Genomic DNA, 22,174 nt, shown 5'->3' with positions numbered 1-22,174 from the left:
TCATTAAATAAAACAGTGAATGAATATAAGACACCTAGAGGCCCGGGGCACCACTAAGATGAGCATGCAAGTAGTGGGGAACTGGAAGAGAATGAGAAGCACAATGAAAGGAGGCTGAACTAGCGACTTGAGGGTAGTGATGAACAACATGACGTTAGTAGCTTGCTATGCCACCTGAGGCCATGGTGAGGTCTAGCCCAGGGACCTGCAGCAGCAGTGGTCTGTGTCAATATCTGTGTTACTGTAGTGGGTTGGCTTAATGTTGCTTATATTCTTTTTTTTTTTTTCACTGTTTTTTTTTTTATTACATATTTTCCTCAATTACATTTCCAATGCTATCCCAAAAGTCCCCCATACCGCCCCCCACTTCCCTACCCTCCCATTCCCATTCTTTTGGCCCTGGCATTCCCCTATATTGGGGCATATAAAGTTTGCAAGTCCAATGGGCCTCTCTTTCCAGTGATGGCCGACTAGGTCATCTTTCGATACATATGCAGCTAGAGACAAGAGCTCCGGGGTACTGGTTAGTTCATCATGTTGTTCCAACTATAGGGTTGCAGATCCCTTTAGCTCCTTGGGTACTTTCTCTAGCTTCTCCATTGGGAGCCCTGTGATACATCCAATAGCTGACTGTGAGCATCCACTCCTGTGTTTGCTAGGCCCCTGCATAGTCTCACAAGAGACAGCTATCTTTGGGTCCTTTCAGCAAAATCTTGCTAGTGTATGCAATGGTGTCAGCGTTTAGAAGCTGATTATGGGATGGATCCCTGGATACGGCAGTCTCTAGATGGTCCATCCTTTCATCACAGCTCCGAACTTTGTCTCTGTAACTCCTTCCCTGGGTGTTTTGTTCCCAATTCTAAGAAGGGGCACAGTGTCCACATTTTGGTCTTCATTCTTCTTGAGTTTCATGCGTTTAGCAAATTGTATCTTATATCTTGGGTATCCTAAGTTTTGGGCTAATATCCACTTATCAGTGAATACATATTGTGTGAGTTCCTTTGTGATTGTGTTACCTCACTCAAGATGATGCCCTCCAGGTCCATCCATTTGGCTAGGAATTTCATAAATTCATTCTTTTTAATAGCTGAGTAGTACTCCATTGTGTAAATGTACCATAATTTCTGTATCCATTCCTCTGTTGAGGGACATCTGGACTCAAGAAGGTGGACTCCAGAAAGTCAAATAACCCCATTAAAAAATGGGGCTCAGAACTGAACAAAGAATTCTCACCTGAGGAATACCGAATGGCAGAGAAGCACCTGAAAAAATGTTCAACATCCTTAATCATCAGGGAAATGCAAATCAAAACAACCCTGAGATTCCACCTCACACCAGTCAGAATGGCTAAGATCAAAAATTCAGGTGACAGCAGATGCTGGCGAGGATGTGGAGAAAGAGGAACACTTCTCCATTGTTGGTGGGATTGCAAGCTTGTACAACCACTCTGGAAATCAGTCTGGCGGTTCCTCAGAAAATTGGACATAGTACTACCGGAGGATCCAGCAATACCTCTTCTGGGCATATATCCAGAAGATGTCCCAACCGGTAAGAAGGACACATGCTCCACTATGTTCATAGCAGCCCTATTTATAATAGCCAGAAGCTGGAATGTTGCTTATATTCTAATGCTAATTCGTGGTCCCCAAGAGTAGTTGCCCTAAAGACAAGAGTCTGAAAGTAAGATAGTGAGTAACCCTGCCCCCAGTTAACTGTGATTGGTAAAAAAAGATTCAACAGTCAATACCCGGGCAGATGACACATAGGCAGTGTTTAGACTTTGCTGGCTTGAGGTCAGGAAGAGGAAGAAGAAGGAGAAGGTACAAGAGAGGAGAAGGAAGAAGCCACAATTGGTTAGCTGAGCCACAAAAAGTGGCCCTGAGGGCTGCCCAACTGCAGTTACAACAGCCCAGGTGGAACATAGAAAATAGTGATTTTCAGGCTGCAGCATGAGATACACTGCGTCTGGCTTGACTTTTGAAACCTTAAATCCCACCCCCGGACACATTTGCTCCAACAAAGCCACACTTAGTCCAACACTTCCTATTCCTTATCAAATAGTACCACTCCTTGACAACTACACATGCATATATATGACTCTATGGGGGCCATTTTTATTCAAACTATGACATATTTTAAGTGCATCAAGAGATATTAAAATACAATCAAATCACTAATCTGTCTAGAAATTTATGGCCCATTTACAGAAAAAATATTTTGACTGGTTTTACAAACAACTATAGAAGTTTTGCATTTCCCTTTTAGGTGAAAATTTTAAATGTATCTATACAGTAGAGGTATTTCATATGTAAACTATAAAACTGTTACTATTAAATTAGAGGAGAATTTTAAGGAAAAGAAAACATTTGACCCGGGAATAAAGAGGAGCACAATGGCATATGCAAGTGAAGGGAAAACATAAAAGCACTGTTATACGGAGACAGCTATGAAAGGAAGCATGGCCAGAAACCATTATGGAGATGGATGTAGATGCTACACACACACACACACACACACACACACACACACACACACGCAACAGGTGAGCATACCTAATATGAAAATCTGAAATCCAAACTGCTCTAAAATGTGAAACTTTTTGAGTGCCAAGATTCCATATCTAACCTCATTTAAAATCAAAATTCTCAGTTAAAATTATATTCAGGCTAAGTATCTCAGATGTATGTAGATGAAAAATGACTTTCACATTTAGATTTAAAATTTCCTTTTCTAAGAAATCTCATGCGGAGCAGTGGTGGCACACGCCTTTAATCCCAGCACTCGGGAGGCAGAGGCAGGTGGATTTCTGAGTTCAAGGCCAGCCTGGTCTACAAAGTGAGTTCCAGGACAGCCAGGGTTACACAGAGAAACCCTACCCCGAAAAAAACAAAAACAAACAGACAAACAAACAAACCTAAGAGACCTCATTATGGATATACAAATATGTCAAAAAATAAAGAAAATTTGAGAAAATGGGAGAATCAGGCTTCTCAGTGATAAACCTCCTAATTTGTTGCTATCCAATTCTATATTTGTTGTCCTAAGAACATATACATGTGATCAACACTAAATGAAATCAGCAGGCTGTATTTATATGTCTAAATGTAACAATGGTAATTAAAGAGAAAGAGGACATGAACTGAGAGGGATAGAGGAGGCACAAGAGGAGTTCATAGCACAAGAGGAATAGGGTAAATAAGATAAATACAGAGAGGCAGGCAGATTTCTGAGTTCGAGGCCAGCCTGATACAAAGTGAGTTCCAGGACAGCCAGGGCTACACAGAGAAACCGTGTCTCAAAAAAAAAAAGTACTTACCTGTGACATTATACAAGAAAAAAACATTAAATATGAAAGACAGCTTGACAAGTAGTAAAGCTTTTAAATATAAAAGCTCTCAAATTTTCAAATATCAAAATTTATTAAATATTATTATTTATTGATATTAGGTGTTAAATATTAATATTGAAATAACCGTTTAGTAGCTGGTGAACTTATAAAACATATTATTTATGATTAGTTTCAAACAATCACCACCTGTTTATAGTTGGAAAATAAAAGGTAGGCCAATACAGATGAGCATTTCCAAAAGGTAAGTAGAAAAATAAAAATGTACTAAGTATTTGAAGGAATATTTGTAAAATACAACATTTGTTAAATATAAGTTTTTAAGCTGAAGAGACAGTGTTCCATGAAAGGAAAAAGTTAAGACACAGGAAACAAAAAAGGGACAATTTACAGAGTAAAAAGAATGGTGTCCAAGGAAGAAGAAAATCGAGAGAAAAGGGCGTGCTGATAGCTATGATACAGAAGGTGGCAGAAAAGGCGGGGTATCTCTTAGGGAGAGGAAAGAAGTTCAAGCATGAAAGGATGCCATTTCACTTTAGTGATGTTAAGTAAGAGGAAGCTGGGGTGGGAGAGAGAGACACGGAGAGCAGAGAAGCTTCCAAGCCTGTAACTGGCTCTTACCTGCCGTAAGGTCCTGGCAACTATGCTTTCGAGCACTGGGCCTCTGTCCTCATGCAGCAAGTGAACCTCATCAAGAATCAGCAGTTTTACGATTTGGGAAAGAGCAACATCCCCAACACTCTTTCTTGTTACTACATCCCATTTTTCTGGCGTGGTCACGAGCATCTAAAACACAGGAAATAGCAAAGAAACTAAACGGAGAAAAGTTTACAGCTTAATAACCAACTATAGCAATAAAAAAATAAATATTCCCATGCTAATGTATTACAACTATCAACATTAATCTGGTTATAATTCCAAATGTATTTTTCAAACCAAATCATAACACACAATCTTTAAAAGTAGAAACTAAATGTTGAATACCTGTATTATTCATTTTCCTTAATATAGGTCCTCATGCTGTACATTGATACATTTGCATTTGAAAAAATAAAATGTTTACAATGTCTTCTTATATGTTAAGCTACCCTTAACAAATAGGCTAAAAGTATAATATGATTACTTCAAGATCTCTGTAGTGATTCCTCTTAAAATTCAGCTACAATCTTACACACATTCTTATTCCTTAATGTAAAAACTGCCCAGAAACATAAAGTCTATGCTTTGAAATAACATTCCTATGAAAAGTATCACAAAAGGGCTATCAAAGTACAGAGCAACATTTAAAATTGTTTTTAGTACAGATATGATCAGAAATAAGTTTATTGTTTTATGTTTATGTTTATCTTACAGACACACTTGTTTCTATTTCTTAAAATTTGGCTTTACAATAATTTTTATAACCTTAAAAATGAAAATAATGAACAATGTACCTGAGTTCGTAAAATTTCACTTTTTGACAACTGCATATCTCCAGTCAATTCTTTCACAACAATGCCCAGTGGCTCTAGACGTCTGCTGAAGTAATTTGTCATCTCAGCTGCCAAGGCTTTCATTGGAGCGACATACACAATCTATGCCAAACAAACATTTGTTTGATGAATGAGCAAAAACTACAATACCATTTATTTCACAGTAGCCAAAGCAAGTCACAACTTATTGTGAAATATGATTCTAGCTATTTCCTGTGAAAAAATGTTAATAATGATATATGGAGAGCACTTATCTTTAGTGGAATTAAGCATGTGGTTACTTAAATAACCTTTAAATATTGTCCTTTAAATAAAAGGACAATGATATTTTTTTTCTCTGCCTCATTATTTAGAAAGTAGACTCTGTTTCCAACCTAAATATAATTTCGCGCCTTTCCTCAAGGGTAATGGGATTTTCAAAACAGAAATAAGGACTGCCTTTATAGCAATGAAGTCAATCAAGCAGCATTCTTTACACAACTTCTACTATAATAAATATCTTCAAGAATTCCAAGGTTGCATAGAACTGAAAGGTTATTATAACTTCTACAGCTTTAAAAAAAAGTCTAACTTGTAAATTCTTACCTTAAACTCATTCTTTTTAATAACACCTTGATGAAAGTGTTGGCGGATTTCATGTAAGATAGTAAGCATTGCAATATTGGTCTTCCCAGCTCCGGTAGGAGCACAGATCAGCATGTTTTCATTGGTGTTGTAGGCTGTTTCAAATACTATAGACTGGATTCTATTGAGTCTCTTCATTCCTTTAAAAGCCAACTGTCCAATCTAAAATAAAGAAGGAGCATGAGTCAGTGAAAGAAAATATAAATGACTCCTAAAATATTGGTGTGTGTGTAAACACTTAAAAGCTGGTGTGTTTGTGTGTGTGTGTCAACTAAAGAAAAAGAAGCATGAATCTGAGAAAGAACTAAAGGTGTGAGGATATAGTAGAATTTAGAGGGAGGAAAGGGAAGAAGAAATGGTATAATTATAATCTCAGAATTAAAAAAAAAAACTAGTGTCAAAACACCTACAATTTTAAGAAATTATTAAGACTGTAGAGAGAGCCTTAGACTAATATGTGTATCCAGAATAATGATTTTTCTAAATAAGGTAACAAAAGAAGTTAACTTTAAAAAGAAGCAAAAGATTTGAAAATGCTTTTCACCAAGAAAAACACTGGCACACACACAAAACAGGAGATACACACAGACACAGACAACCTTAGCTTTCACTAGGAAATTGAAATTATGATAAGGTAACAATTTAAATGTGGGAAAGTTTTTAAATTCAAATTAAATAATCCAATCCAAATTTTGGTGGGCACTTGGAGAAAATGGAATTCATACATAATAGGAATAGAAGTGTAAAATAGTAAAGATATTCTCTACGAAAAAATTCTAACTTTAAAAAAGTTAAACAACATACACTTAACATATTATCTAGCCATATATGCCTTTGATGGTTTACTCAAGGAAAAAAAATACATATATATCTAAAAATGTACCCCAAATTTTTGTGTACTAAAAATGTACACAAAACAACCTTATTTTCTGGAACATGAATTACGAAACCAACTCAAATGTCCACAAACAGAATTGTGTTTATTTATACAAACACATACTACAAAGATATAAAGATATGCAAAATATAAATTCTGAGATGTAACAACAGAAGAATATAAAAGACAATTATGTTGAATGACAGACACCAGATAAAAGAGAATATATACAGCATGGCTGCACTGACATAAGACTGTGCAATACAGACCCTGACATGCAAACTGATGAGTGGGGAAAGCTGGAGGAGGGAAATGAAGAGACATGGGACACAAATGCCTTTGGAAGTGGTAGCTATAGATGGACACTTGTTGGTTGTGATTATGGTTTCACATGCTAATCTAGCCTAATTATCCCTTTAAAATACTTATATGAGAGTTATACCTTAATAGCTATATTTTAAAATATGAGAGAAAACATAGTAGACACGTGTCATTATATCTACGTGCTCTTTTAGACAAAAGTCCACAGGAAAGTCTCTTGGACCTGGAAGCATGAGCAAGCCATGGAACGCCTGAGACTGCTCCTCATTTTTAAATTGTTGCTTCTACTCATCACTCAACTCATTCAATCACTCACTACTCAAATTGTAGTTTGTAATGCATACTTCAAGTGTTGGGCTTGGGGAAAGGAATCAAGGTTAAAATGCTGGCTCTGCCGGCGTGGTGGTGCGCTCCTTTAATCCCAGCACTTGGGAGGCAGAGAGACAGGTGGATTTCTGAGTTCGAGGCCAGTCTGGTCTACAAAGTGAGTTCCAGGACAGCCAGGGTTATACAGAGAAACCCTGTCTCGAAAAAACAAACAAACAAAACAAAACAAACAAATGCTGGCTCTGTTACCACTTAAAATATATCACGGAAGAAACAATGTATCTCTGATTTCTACTGCTACATCTGTTAGGTAAAGGTGAGTAATATCACACAAGTAAGTTATAGAGATTTATATAAACAAGTAAAAATAATGAAGTGAAGGCTACACATAACTTCTTTAGATAATTTATTCTAATTGTTTCTAATGACCATACCTACTATTTCAGAGATGAAAAATCTGGACTTCAAATGGGTTTATTTAAAACCACACAAGTGTACGTGATAAATCCAAGATATAATGTCAGAGCGTAGCAATAAAATCAGTAATTGATGGATAATGTTTACAAAAACATACAGAATTGGCACTTATTAAATATTCTGAAAGAAACAATTACTCTATAGTTAAGTCAGGTATATACAGATCACAGAGTAATATGCTGCAATTTTCAAAGACTCTTTATTTAATGTGGGAGGGGAGTTAAGACAGGCTGCTCCAGAACTCACCATATCATGGAACTGTTTAACAGTCCTGCTTCAAAGTGCTGGAATTATATTTATGAGATACCAAGCTGAGCTTCCAAATAGTCTCTTTAGATTCAAGTCCAGAACAGTATATTATGACTGGACTAAAAAATCCAATTATGTCACAGTCTAATTTAAATACATTCAACATATCTACAGGATTTTAAGCAAAAGTTAAGAATTCACTTACTATAAATACTACATCAAAAACGTAAATGATAAAAAGTTCAATATTCTAATGTGTATGTATATTTCAAAGTCTAAGCTTAAAAATCATTAATATTACCATTCCAAAGAAAAGAATATCTTAAGAAAAAAATCTATTTTACATGGTAGTTTTAAACTTTTTATATTTTAAATATGTGGCAAAAGGGCAGGTTGGTCAGCAAGCAAAATGAGAAGGGGACAAAATATTCCTGTCAGGTGTCCACAGTGTGTAGACTTATGTCTGGATCTTAAGTTCAATTTCATTGATCAATGTTCCTGATTCTGTGCCAGTATTATGCTATTTTTATTACTATGGATTTCTAGTAGAATTTTAAATCAGCTTTAGTGATATCTCCTGCAGTTCTTATTATTTAAGACTGTTTTACCATACTATTTTTTTTTTATTTTTTGGTGGCTTTTTTTTTGTATTTCTTATGAACCTAAAAACTATTCACGACCTGGGGAAAACTGTTTTGGAACTGTGATGGGGATTGTATTGCATCTGTACACTGTTTTTGATAGAGTGACTACTTTTACTATGTAAATCCTACTGATACATGAGCATGGGATTTCTTTCTGTCTTTTGATTTCTTCAAATTCTTTTTTCAGTGTCTTTTAGTTTGCTTGGTTAGAGCTACCCCAGCTTCAATGAAAGATCCCATCTCAAAATATAAGGTAGACAGTGCTAGAAAAATACATATAACATCCATTTCTGACCTCTACAGTCACATGCAAACATGCAAGCTCTTGAACATGTGCATAAACACAAACACATGAACACATACATGCAAAACATAAGCAAAATGAACACAAGCTAACATATGTAATGCAAAGGCATATATGAATTGTTTCATGCATAAAAGAACTCTCTTACATATTTTTCACTATTTACTCCAATAGTATACTTCTTAAGCAACCAGTTATCTATTTTCTTAACTGCATTTAACAATGACAAATGGCATGTTCCAAGATTCTATTACACAGATGGCTCATCTTACCTCATCTAAATCTTGGATATAAACTGGTTTTTCCTCAAACCCAACTGGCATTGGTTCACTATAGGGGATCTTTACTTCTTCATACAGTTTGGTATTCTCTCTCTGGATTCCTTCTGGTAAAATCATCTGTAAGTATCAAAAATAAAATTCCAATAATAAAGAGTAAAAACAACAGCTCTGGTAAGATTTTAAATCAGAGATAATGACAAAATATTGCTGGTTTTATTACATAATACTGGCAAATAAATCCAGCTAATTTAAAGGAAAAAAATCAAAAGGAAAGAAAAATAAACATAAACCATACTGATAAAACATTCAGGAGTCAAGTATCTCACAGGATGCACTGAGCACAGTATGTTAATGACTTAAAGTACAAATCAGCTACACAGTATTCTTGAGGACAAGTGTACTCTCAAAACATGAACAATATGTGATAGAGTTGTAAGTTTAGTCAATCAATGATACAATGGATACAACTCATAAATATGAACTAAATCAACCCAAAAGAGTTAAATATGTTCTAAATGGGAAATATATTTCAGGAACTTAGGATATACTACAATATCCCATTTTCCCTACTATTTCAACATATAACATACTGCATCCACTAGTAATATATTTAAGGACACAAGGAAAACTCTATGCTGTCATCCTCTCAGAAAATACCTGTTTCCGAAAGTGGTTATATTAAATGGCATACCTTGGCACCAGCTATGAATGCTGATGTTTCTCGGGCCTGAGCCTGGGAATCATAAACATGAGGATAACGGATTTTTTCAACCTCCATGTCTCTCTGCCTTCCTAAAATTGGAGCATTTCTAGCATTCAGAAGTGCATGTTCTCTGTAAATAAAAACAATAACAGGCCAGATTTATGAAGCCATATACTAATAAAAGGTCGCATTAATTGTTATTTCAGGTACTCTCATTTAAAAATAGTAGAATTTGGCAGGAGTCAAGTAGCTCACTCCTATAGAAAGTCTCAACTAACCTGGACTCGGGAAATTGCTCAGACACTGAGCCACCAACCAGGCAGCATACACCAGCTGATAAGAAGCCCCTGACACATATACAGTAGAGGACTGCCTGGTCTGGCCTCAGTCAGAGAAGATGCACCTAATCCTTAAGAGACTTAAGGGCCCAGGGAGTAGGGAGGTCTGCCAGAGTAGGGGTGGGGGTTGGGGACTTCCTCTTCAAGACAAGGATGGAGGTGGGGGTAGGGGTGATGGGATGTGGAACATTCAGAGGGTAAACCATGAAGGGGAGATAGAGACTGGACTGTAAATAAAGATTAAAGAAGGAAGGAAGGAAGGAAGGGAGGGAGGGAGGGAGGGAGGGAGGGAGGGAGGGAGGGAGGGAGGGAGGGAGGGAGGGAGGGCGAGAGAGAGAGAGAGAGAGAAGAAGAGAAGAGAAGAGAAGAGAAGAGAAGAGAAGAGAAGAGAAGAGAAGAGAAGAGAAGAGACGAGACGAGACGAGACGAGACGAGACGAGACGAGACGAGACGAGATGAGACGAGACAACAAAAGAACTTGAAATTTGGGGCAGAACTGTTAAGGGGAATATAGTGGGAGTGCAGTCAATGAAGAGATAGATTTCATGTTTCATTGTATATATTTATTAAATTTTCAAAAATTATTTTGATGTTTAACTTTCATGCCATATTGTTCTATAATTATATTCTAATCCTCCTACTGTAGGTTCTCACTGGTAAAATTAAGTATTTCATATTTAAAGATAAAATAAAATAAAAATAGAATTTGAGCTAAAAAATGGAAGGTATTAGCAACAAAGAAGTTTTAGGGAAAGTAAATAGGTATTAAGTAAATTTCCAGGTGCTACTTTTATACAACAACAGTAGTAAGGATGACTTAGTATTGTGTTTTACAATTAATTTTTACAATATAAAGATGTTTAAAAGCTATTTCAACGTTTAAAGATTTAGATTGGTGGTTCTCAACTTTTTGGTGATACCAATGATAAAACATTGATGGCTACTATATAATTAATTTTGCTATTGTTATTTATTATAATGTAAATATTTTTGGAGACAGAGGTTTGCCAAAGAGGTCACAAACCACAGGTTGAGAACTGACTATGATTTAAAGGACTATATCAATCATTTTTAATTTTTTACTTATAAACAATATGAAAATAGTATCACTAAATTGAATAAAAAAACAGATGTCAGCCGGGCGTGGTGGCGCACGCCTTTAATCCCAGCACTCGGGAGGCAGAGGCAGGCGGATTTCTGAGTTCGAGGCCAGCCTGGTCTACAAAGTGAGTTCCAGGACAGCCAAGGCTACACAGAGAAACCCTGTCTCGAAAAACCAAAAAAAAAAAAAAAACATATCCATGTAGTCTTAATGTAACTTAACTGAAAAGTATACCAAAAACAACTTAAGACTAGTCACCTCTGTAAGTAAATGACTCACTTGAGTGAATACAACCAAGACTTATCCTATTTAAAGAGTGATTGTTTTATTCATCAGAGAAAAACAGGTTTATAGAGAATCACCGAATTACTAGAATTCTGAAGAACACTGAGAGTAAAACTATAACTTGCACGTTTCCACCATCTGCTGTTCACTACCTCTGTATCCGGAGTTCCTTAGGATCAAAGGGCAAAACTCCTTCTCCAGAAACTTCCCCATCTTCTCCAGCCTTTTTTTCTCGCCTGGCAATTCTCTTTTCTTCACGTCGATATTGTTTCATTAACTGTTTTTCTTGTTCAGATTGAATAGTGACTTGACATCCATAATTAGGCTTTGAATTCTCTCCTAAAATCTTTTTACAACTATCTGTGAAGTAATTAAAATATATAATGGATTATAAATTTCAGATATGACTTAACCTTTATGAAAGATATTTTGCAGTACTATAAAAAAATAACATAAACCAATTTGCTAACAAATCACTTTTTATAGCTGGTTTACTCGATTATATATTTTAATGATCACTACATAATAATGCATAAAGAAAAGTAAGCAAATTTTTCTTCTAAAAATTCAATACTACAATGATGCTAGGATCATATAATTTTTGACAACAGCAGGAATGCAAAATTTAAATTTCAGTTTTGAAATAATTTGCTCATATTTCAAATATTTAATTATAAATTTTAGTTGTTACTTACTATTGTGTGTTAAAGTAACAATCTGTTATAAATTAAATACAACTTTGCCCTAAATAATCAGCCTTGCTATACTAGATTGTTATACATTTACTACTTTTCATAACTCAGGATATCTCCACAGAGAATGGTCAAAGCAATAGCCCTGTCTTACAGAAACAGGATGTGTGTTTCTGTGTTTAGATGTGACATGATGGTCAAAAGAAAACTTGTCAAAGTAAGTTCTTTCCTTCAATCATGTGAACCAAATAATCAACTCAAGTTGTCAAATTTGTTGGCAAACACATTTACCACTAAGACATTCCCTGGTCCAAAACATTAAAAAAATTTAAGAGAAATAGTCTCAGTTAATATAAAACAAAAATCTTTAAAATATAGAAGTTAAAAGTTTGTTAAAAGCTTTTAGTTTAAATATACAAAATTTTCACCAATATAGTTAATCATAAAATAGTAGCCACACTAACAACAATGCAATATAGAATAAAAATAAAATCCATTTGAGAAGACTAAAAAACATTTCAGATCAGACTGGTGCTTCAAATATACTTTTTAACAATTTAAATTTAGTCTTTGCAGGCTGGGAATATAGTTCCATGGTAGAATTCTTGCTGAGCATGTGTGAGGCCCTATTTCATTTTTCCTGCACTGAAAAATGAAATAATATTTAATGTTGATTAAGAAGGACAATGCTTCTATGTTATCATTATAGACTATACTGTGGAAAGTGAGAATACAAATTAGCATAAATGGGAGTACTAACTCATCTTTATGTTGACACCTTATGGCTTTTAAAAACTAATATATATCAGTAGTAACATTTGGAATACTAACCAAAAAAACCACAAATTTTTCAGAATTTACAAAAGTGCAAGACTGGACCATGAACTTATTCCATTTATAGTTTTACATTTATGGTAAAAATAGTTTACAAGCAACCAGGGTTTAAAAGTTCTTAATCCCTGCTGTTTTCCCCCAGTATGCCTTGCACACCACTATGCAGATGGAATCCCTGTGGAGCAGGACAGAGTAGAACGAGATGCTCTCTATCTGAAGAGCTCAGAGCCCCATAAAAAGGCCAAAGTGCTAAATTCCAAATGTCCAAGTTTCTAACAATCTTTTCTTTTAACATTTCAATAATTTTATTGAAAGGTATATTCTTTAATTCCAAACACTATGGTAGTTGGTTAACTTACTTCTGTGCATTCAAAATACACATTTCCAAAATTGAAGCTATCAACCTTCTGAGAGAACTGAAACGTTATCAATGAAACATGGTTTACAAGTTTAACAATATAAACACACTGTCTCCCTGGTTTATTTTTAGTAGGCATTTATTCACTACACGACAAAATGGTTAGATCCACTATTTATGCACTGAGGCTGCACAGTGAAGAAGCTGCCTCCAATTCGGCCAGCATGGAGAATGTGAACACCACCTTAGTGTTCTTAAATTACAGCAGTGGCTCCTTAATTTCCTTTAAGATACAGAGAAATTTCTGCTGATAAAGTCACTTTCTTTTAGAAGCAGTGGCAGTTTTAAAAAAACAATCTGCAGTTAAAACTTCTGGAGCTCTTTATAAAGCCTGAACTGAGTTTAGTGCAAAAAAACTAAATTTCAGAGTGATAATTCATCCAATTATTAATACAGTAGAAACAATTTTTTTCAAATGAGACTACACTGAGGCAGAATTCTGTAGAATTTTTCTTTTACTATGGATACCAACCATCTGTCTTCTAGAAGAAATATTAAAGGCAACAATAAATTTTCAAAACTGTGAGTTCGGCTTTATATCAAACACCTACAAATTTAAATGTAATTCTCTTATAGCAATAAAAATCCCACCTCTAAATTCTAAACTAGCTATTATTTGGTTATGGGTACCGAGAAACTATTTACTGCTTAAAATATTACACCATATAATGTCTAAGAAGTACATTTGTGAAATGTTGGTTTTGATGTGAAACTCATAATAATTTAAATTCTGAGATTTAAATTAAGTTTATTATCTTCAATATCACCTAAATATATACTGATTCACTCTAGGAAGTTGAATCAACTTTAAAGTGAATGTTCATAGTTATATTTCACATTTATGTCTTCAGCCAGTTTTTCGTGCATAGGAGAATTCAAATCTAACTAAGCCTAGAATCAGTTTTCCTAACCCCGAGACTGTTATGCCAACCTGATGATGGGCTGAGGTTTCATAGCTGTAGTAAGGGAACTCACAGATGAGCTGCAGGAAAAGACTTCAGGCAACAGTTTTTGTTGCCGCTGCTGTGATACTACTGCTTAAGCAAACAACAAAATCCACCTTAACAAAGGTCTGCCTAAATATTGTTAGCTCCTCAATGTGGACTGGGAGAGAGAAGCATATGAGTGTCAGAGAAGAACTTGCCAGAGAAGACCAAGGTTCAAACAGTCATCCTGCAACTCCAGCCTTCTAAGAGCATTTATGAGGGTTGGAGGAACCTGAGAAGTAATTCAGGTCATGGCAGCTTTTGTCATGCTCTTTAGGAGCCATCACCAGGGGGAAAAAAGGCATGAAGGAAAGGTAAGCATAGAGAACTCAACATAGATAGGGGTGTTAATTCCATATGCTCTATAATTAAAGGTATGTAATTCCATATGCTCATGAGATTTTAAAAACCCTATTAGTAAAGCTGACAAGGTAGATCTGACTAAAAGTGTCAAGAAATTTCATTTTCATTTTACTATTTGAAACCTGAGCAACCTATGCCATATCTCAGGTAGCTTTTATTATTTTGTTTCTTATCCAACTCTCCATAATTTGGTGATGGTGGTGGTGGGGTTGAAATACATATAACACATGGTATTCCAGGTGTTTCTTTAATGTGACAGTTATAGAGCAGGTTTTACCTGTACACACAGTTTACAGGGTGTTACATTTGGTGTACAGTTGTGTCACGTATTTGTTTCATGAACTTCTATATCTCAGTTTTATATATAATGGCATCAGTAATATTACAAGCCAAAGAGCACAATTACTTATAATTTTTTTAACCAACAAATCTTTGTTTTAAAACATGTAACTCACTCTTGAATTTTATAGAGGTATAAAGAAACATGATTGTATTTATTCCTCAATTCTCTCCTCCAACTTCCCCCATAGTCTCCCAAACATTCCTGCCTCCAAACTTCAGGTTTTTCAGATAACTAATCAAGTCCAATTAGTCCTGGCCCTGTGCCCACAGATTTTTCTCTGAGATTACAATTACTACCAGACTCTTACCTTGGAGAACTTGAAACTTATGATCACTCGAGGAATTAAGGAACCGATCTACAATGGTAATTCTGTTCTGCAGTAGCTTCTCAATCAGATCAAGTCCTTCAGGTCCCAGCAATTCAAATAGCTTTAAAAGAAAATAACAAAATAAGCTTTTACACATTAAAATCCTATGTCACAAAACAATGAAGTCAAACTAATCATACATAATAAATAAGATTTAAGAATCAACCTGTAAAAGAAATTCTAGATACAACCCACGTCTGAAGAATGGATACAGAAAATGTGATAAATCTACACAGTGGAATACTACTCACTGATTAAAACCAAAAATATCATGAATTTCACAGGCAAATGGATGAAACTAGAAAATATCATCCAGAGTGAAGTAACCCGACCCAAAAGGATATGCATGGTATATACTCACTTGTAAGTGGATATTAGCTATAAACTACAGAATAATCATGCTATAATCAACAGACCCAAAAAGACCAAACAACAAGGAGGATGTCTGAATCTCTCTCAGAATATATAGAAAATAGTATAGTTTTATTTGAAATGGACTAAGGAAATAAAAGATCACTTTCAGAAATCATAAATATGAAGCATTTAGTATATATTAAGAATATTAAGTACTTATCATAGTAAAAGTTATTCACAAGTACCGTAAAGAATATTAGATACTTATCTTAAAAGCTATTCACAAATACTGTAAAGACTGTTCTATAATCATAACCAGTATACTACGAAAGGATTAGAATGCTTTATTTTGTAAGATATGTTTTCAATAACACCTATTAATTTGCATTTGAACAAAATGTTGAAACCTTAAACTTCCTAATGTCCTCTCACCAGAAAACAGTTTCTAAGACATGACATCTTGCATGAATCTAGGCCACCGATGTTTTTCTTTCCAAAGCCACTGGTCTTTCATCTGAGTACTAAGTAACTGTAAACTATCCATAGCTTTTGAGATATCCCTGATATCAAGTCTGTCTTTTTTCTCAGCTTTTCTTACTTTCAATTTCAAGAGTTCTTTTATGCATTGGAAGTCATTTATTCTGTTTCCCTACCTAACAAAAATATTTATTCAAATTTCAGGTACAAGGCAATGCAGAAGCCTGTACGTTACTAGATAACACATACTCAACACGATAGCTAGGGCTACCAACTTAAGAAGGAAAGGAGTTTGCTTTGTCTTGAAGTTCTGGCAGCACTATGACTTCCAATGTGAGTAGCACATCATAAAAGGACAAGACCATTGTCACAATAATCCAGAGTAAGAAGCAACTGATACAGTCAGAGAGACATGGATCTGGCTCCCATTCTCCTTCAAGTGAACTTAATTCCTCAAGACTCCCATAGTCTTACTCCACAACACCATTACTCTGGTGAGCCAACCTTTCCCACGTGAACTTCTGGGGACACAATGTGTACTCAAACCATACTAGTCTGCTCCTGAGAGTGCCTTCACTATCAAACATGGAATCAAACACCCACAAGTTATTCCCGAACAACTGATTCAAGTGTTTGCAACAGTAACTACCATATAAGGGATTAGCGTTAGTAGCGAATATCTTCACCAGGTCATATTACAGGCTTCAAGATAAGCCTTATTAATACATTCCAAAGAGAAGTAATCCAAAGTATGATCAGTAAACAATGAAATGAAACTAAAAAACCCTTAAGACAATTTAAAAAATTCTTAGATATGTGCTAATTTAATAACCAAGAGTAGTAACCAATTGATCCAAAATTCAGTACAATACGTATACATTACGGTGCCAATATGAATAAGTAAGAGACAGCTGGAAGTGGATATGATCAAGTATGCAAGCATGAAAAATATCATGAGTAAATTAAGAGCAAATTTTATGAAGTGTAGTTAAAACAGTGCTTAAAAGGAAACCTATGACCATACATTCCCTTTGAAAAAGCATTCTGATCCACTTCATTTTCAGATCCACTTCATTTTCAACCTTAAGGTACCAGAAAAAAGGAAAAGCAGACATAAAAGAAAATAGTAAGCCCTGTGCACAAATAAATGAACTATAGCACAGAAAAACAATAGAGAGAATCAAGAAAACCTGAAGACTTTAAAACTTTAGCAGGATTAACAAAGGAGGAAAAAGACTAGAATGAATTCTGCATTACAAAGATACAATATTGAAAAACTAACTCCAGAACTTACAGAGCATCTGTATAGACTTCCAGCAAGAGAAAGGATGATTAGTGACCAAAACCAGGCCCCACAAAGACAAGGTTCAGAATTTGTCGTCAGCCAACCAATTTACGGAGAAATTAAATTCTACTGATGGCTTCTACTGAATCTTTATAAAAGGTTAATACCAATTCTTAACACTGCACAAATTGAAAACATGCAAAAACTTTCTCAGCTGATTTTTCTCAGAGCCAATACTAGTGATACCCAAATCAAATGCATAACAAGAAAACTATAGATCAATGACTTTAGAATATGGAGATAAAGAGTATCCATGAAGTACTAGCAAACTAAACCCAGTAACATAATCGAGTGTCTTAACTCAGATTAGATAAATGGATAGACAGAAACACAGAGGGCAGACATTATGATAAAGTGAAATCAATGCAACAAATACAAAGCGGACCCAATAGGTGGGAAAACTGACCAATAGGAATACCTATCAATAAATTTAAAAAATTTGCACTGTTAGTTTAACAAATGAGAAAAAGACAATTTTATTTTTTCATGGGAAAAAAATAAGTATACTTGAAGGGAATTCTATATCTTCATAAAAGACAACAATGAAAACTCACAGCTAATTATGGTATTGTTTCATAAAAGATCAAATGCTTAGCCATGAAGATCAGAAATAACACAAAGTCTCAACTCACCACTTCTATTCAACACTGCGTGGAGGTTCTAGCCAGGGCATTTAGGCAAGAAAAAGATATATAGGGCATCTAGATAGAAAGAGAAGAAATAAAACTATTTATTCACAGATGGCATGATCTTGCATACAGAAAATACTACTGGAACTAATATTTTCTCCAAGAATGCACAAGATGATATAAATATATAAAAATCAAATGTATCCTGTACTAATAATGAAAAATCTAAAAATGAAACTAAGAAAATAATCCCTTCTATAATGTCATCAAAAATTACTGAGGACTATTTTTTTAAAGGAAGAGTAAGACATTTCCACTGTAACTACAAAATACAACTGAAAGAAACTAAAATCCTAAATAAAAATCAGTATCTATGAACTAGAATACATAATATTGAGTTTGTTTTTTTTTTAATAAAACCCATATTACTCTAAGATTGAGTGCAATCTCACTCAGAATCCCTGGTGACTTCTTTGCAAAAAGCAGCAAGCTAACTTTCAAATCCATACAGTATTGGGAGAAACCCAGAATAGTAAAAAGAATCTTGTGAGGATGGAGGGAAGGACAGTTTAGGATTCAGAGGTCCCTAAAACCACACTCACAACAATGTAATCAAAACCAAAACCATGCCATATTGGCATACAGATAAACATAACAAACAAGAGAAAACAACAACAATAAAAACCCTTCATGTGTCTGTAGAGGATGTATTTCTGGCTAGTGTCAACGCAAGGGGAAGTCTTTCAATAAGCAACAATGGAATAACCAGAGCAACGAGGGAAGAGGAAGAGAGAGGAAGAGAAAGAGAAAAGAAAGAACAAAGAGGAAGACTATCTGAAACCACAAACAAAACTTAACTCAATGTGAATCAATGGTCTAACAGACTTAAAATCTAAAACTATAAAACTCTTACGAGAAGACATAGCAGTAAATCTTCATGAAAAGGATGCTTAAATACTACCTCAAAAATATTATCAATAAAAGACAACGAAAAATAGACAAGTTCATACTTCCAAGAACACACTCAAGAAAGTAAAAGGACAATGTATAGAACAAAAGAGTATTTTCAAATACATATGCAACAAGAAGCTTCTGTACAACATAAATAAATCATAGCTCAGGAATAGTAAAAGAAAGTAAAAACATAAAGCATTAAAGTTTCTCTATGAAATACTCATGACTGCATATTAAGCATGATGACACCCAATAGGATATAGTCTTGAGGAAAACACATTAGTGGATTAAAGATTGGATGGCAAAAAAAAAAAATGAACAAAAGCCTATGATTTCATAAAATGAATTGAGTAGAAAAATGCTATAATTGCATGTATTTGCGCATATATAAGAACTTAAAATTTGTACACGTTAAATATATGCAAAATTACATCAATAAACCTATAAAAAAAGATGCCCATGAGCCACAACTGCTTGAAATAACAAGATTAATCTAAATATTGCTTAAGACTTAAGATATGGCCAGGAAGTGGTGGCGCGCACCTTTAATCCCAGCATTTGGGAGGCAGAGGCAGGCAGATTTCTGAGTTCGAGGCCAGCCTGGTCTACAGATTGAGTTCCTGGACAGCCGGGGCTATGTGAGAAACCTTGTCTCAAAAAACAAAAAAACAAACAAACAAACAAACAAAAAAAAGACTTAAGATACGATTGAAAAAATTCCCTGTATGAGAAGTTTTCCTACTATTCTTTGTATTCTTTGTACAAGTTAATGGGGATCACTGTATTTCAACACATGTATACAGTGTGAACCAGTCTAATATAGTTTTCTGTTTTACTCATTTCTACCCTACACCACCTCTACATTAATTCCAACTTTTCTAAAAAAACATTTTACATGAGTATTTTGTATTGTTGTTAGCTAGACACACAATCAAGGGTAGAATTAAAGAACTTTCTACAGAAAAAAGGATGGGATAAGAAAAGTAGGAAGGGATGAAGGGAAGGTATAACTTTAAAATATATTTCTACATCATTATCCCCCATGAAACACACACACAAACTATAACAGGAAACACTATATAGATGGATGGATGGATGGATAGATGGATGGATGGATGGATGGATGGATGGATGGATGGATGGAAAGATGGATGGATGGATGGTATGGACTAGTCTTAAGATTCTGTGAATTTTTAAAATGAGGTCATTTCTTCTATAAGAAAATAATCCTGCCAGAGCTAACCTTGCATATTCATATCCTTAATCACTCAGCTACTTAATACAAACTGTGTTTCTTGTTCACAAATGGCAAATTCTAGTAGAAAACCACTATCTTGCAATCCCATCAGCATCCTTTCCAGCATCTACTGTTACCTGAGTTTTTAATCTTAGCCATTCTGACTGGTGTAAGGTGGAATCTCAGGGACATTTTGATTTGCATTTCCTGATCACTGAGGACTTTGAACATTTCTTTAAGTGGTTCTCAGCCATTCGAGATTCCTTTGCTCTGAATTCTTTGTTTAGTTCTATTGAAGGTTAACTTCTTGAGTTCTTTATATATTTTGGACATTAGTCCTCTATCAGATGTGGGATTAGTGAAGTTTTTTTTTTTCCCAATCTGTAGGTTACCAACTTGTCCTACTGACTATGTCCTTTGCCGTACAGAAGCTTTTCAGTTTCATGAGCTCCCATTTATCAATTCTGGATCTTAGAGTGTGAGCCACTGGAGTTCTGTTTAGGAAATCCTCCCCATCCCCCCGCCCTGTGCCAATGAGTTCAAAGTAGAAGACCAGCAGTCGCAACTATCCTATACCCTGAAATCTCTCAGACACTGAGCCACCAACCAGGTAGCATACACTACGTGATATGAGGCTCTCAACACATATAGAGCAGAGTACTGCCTAGTCTGGCCTCAGTAAGAGAAGACACACCTAACCCTGGAGAGACCTGACACCCCAGGGAGTGGGGAGGTCTAGTGGGGTAGGGTGGGGGAGACATCCTCTTGGAGATGGGAGAGGAGGAATATGATGAGGAACTGTGCATACCTAGAAGCTAATTTCTAATGAAAAAACGTGGAATAATTAATGTCCAAGACATTCTTAATAACACTCTATTCTTCTTAATAACACTCTTTAAGATCCCATGATTGACAAAAGAAGCAAATTAAAAAACTATTCGGCTGTGAATGCATAGTTTATGTAACTTCCAGACATAGAATCTTAGCTGAGTTCTGGGATAAGAGGCTATGAGATTTAACAGCAATCCAAACTTATGTTTTCTGTACCACTTGCCACATCTATCCACTCCAGGAGCAGGTGGGAACACTTCCTCACACAAATGTCTGCACTACAAACTAACTTGGCACTGACGGTGACTATTTGCAAAGGTATAGCTGCCTGGGCCATTGTTCACTGTTCTAATACAAGGACCTGAGGCCACAAAAATAAATAGGAAAGAGGGAGAGGTTAGCTATTTGTACAGACAAAGAAATCTGTATCAAAGAAATTTATACAACACCGAAGAATGCAATAAAAGTGTGAGCCTACAGGATTAGATAATAGATAAGCTAATATGCTTCCCTTGGCAGTTTGCTACTATTGTTGTTTTGCTTTGCTTTGTTTGAAACAGCAAGTCTTTCTATAAATCAATCTGATCCAAAAAAGGTAAACAAGATGAAAGGCCCAGGTGAGGATGCTTGAATACCACTTACAAGAGGGAAAAAATAGTCATGGGAGGCAGAGAGAGGGAAGGAGGAACCTCAGTGAAAGAAGGGAGAGTGAGAGGAATGGGAGATAGGTCACATGTGGGGAGAGAAAGAATAGAGGTGCAGATTTTGTATAGAATGAAGAATGAAAAGAAAAACTAAGCTCCGCTACTAAAATCACTTTCAGGATAAGATCTATTGCTGCTGAATATCCCCAATCCAAAATGTTTGCAATCAGAAATGGATTGATTTTAGTTGCTTCAGACTTGAGAAAATTTGCATATGCATGTAAAATAGCTTGAGAATAGAACTAAAGCTTAAACATAGAAAGTCATTCGTTTCATCTGTACCTTACATA

At 35.3% G+C, this 22,174-nt stretch overlaps 1 protein-coding gene across 1 annotated transcript in view; it reads right to left on the bottom strand.

Moving 5' to 3' along the window:
- The window catches only part of Ascc3 (activating signal cointegrator 1 complex subunit 3), a 282,052-nt gene that overhangs the window by 218,810 nt on the left and 41,068 nt on the right, over positions 1-22,174 (bottom strand). The window contains exons 5-11 of the mRNA XM_021173819.2: positions 15,294-15,414; positions 11,503-11,710; positions 9,614-9,755; positions 8,914-9,039; positions 5,404-5,604; positions 4,780-4,920; positions 3,968-4,132 (exon numbers count right to left, since the gene is read on the bottom strand). Coding sequence (XP_021029478.1) covers positions 3,968-4,132; positions 4,780-4,920; positions 5,404-5,604; positions 8,914-9,039; positions 9,614-9,755; positions 11,503-11,710; positions 15,294-15,414 — 1,104 coding nt within the window. The remainder of the gene's footprint in view (positions 1-3,967; positions 4,133-4,779; positions 4,921-5,403; positions 5,605-8,913; positions 9,040-9,613; positions 9,756-11,502; positions 11,711-15,293; positions 15,415-22,174) is intronic.

The sequence above is a fragment of the Mus caroli genome, unplaced genomic scaffold (genome assembly GCF_978045245.1).
Source record: "Mus caroli unplaced genomic scaffold, Mus_caroli_1 scaffold_9, whole genome shotgun sequence".
NCBI lineage: Eukaryota > Metazoa > Chordata > Mammalia > Rodentia > Muridae > Mus > Mus caroli.
This window is presented reverse-complemented; position numbering and strand designations above follow the sequence as displayed.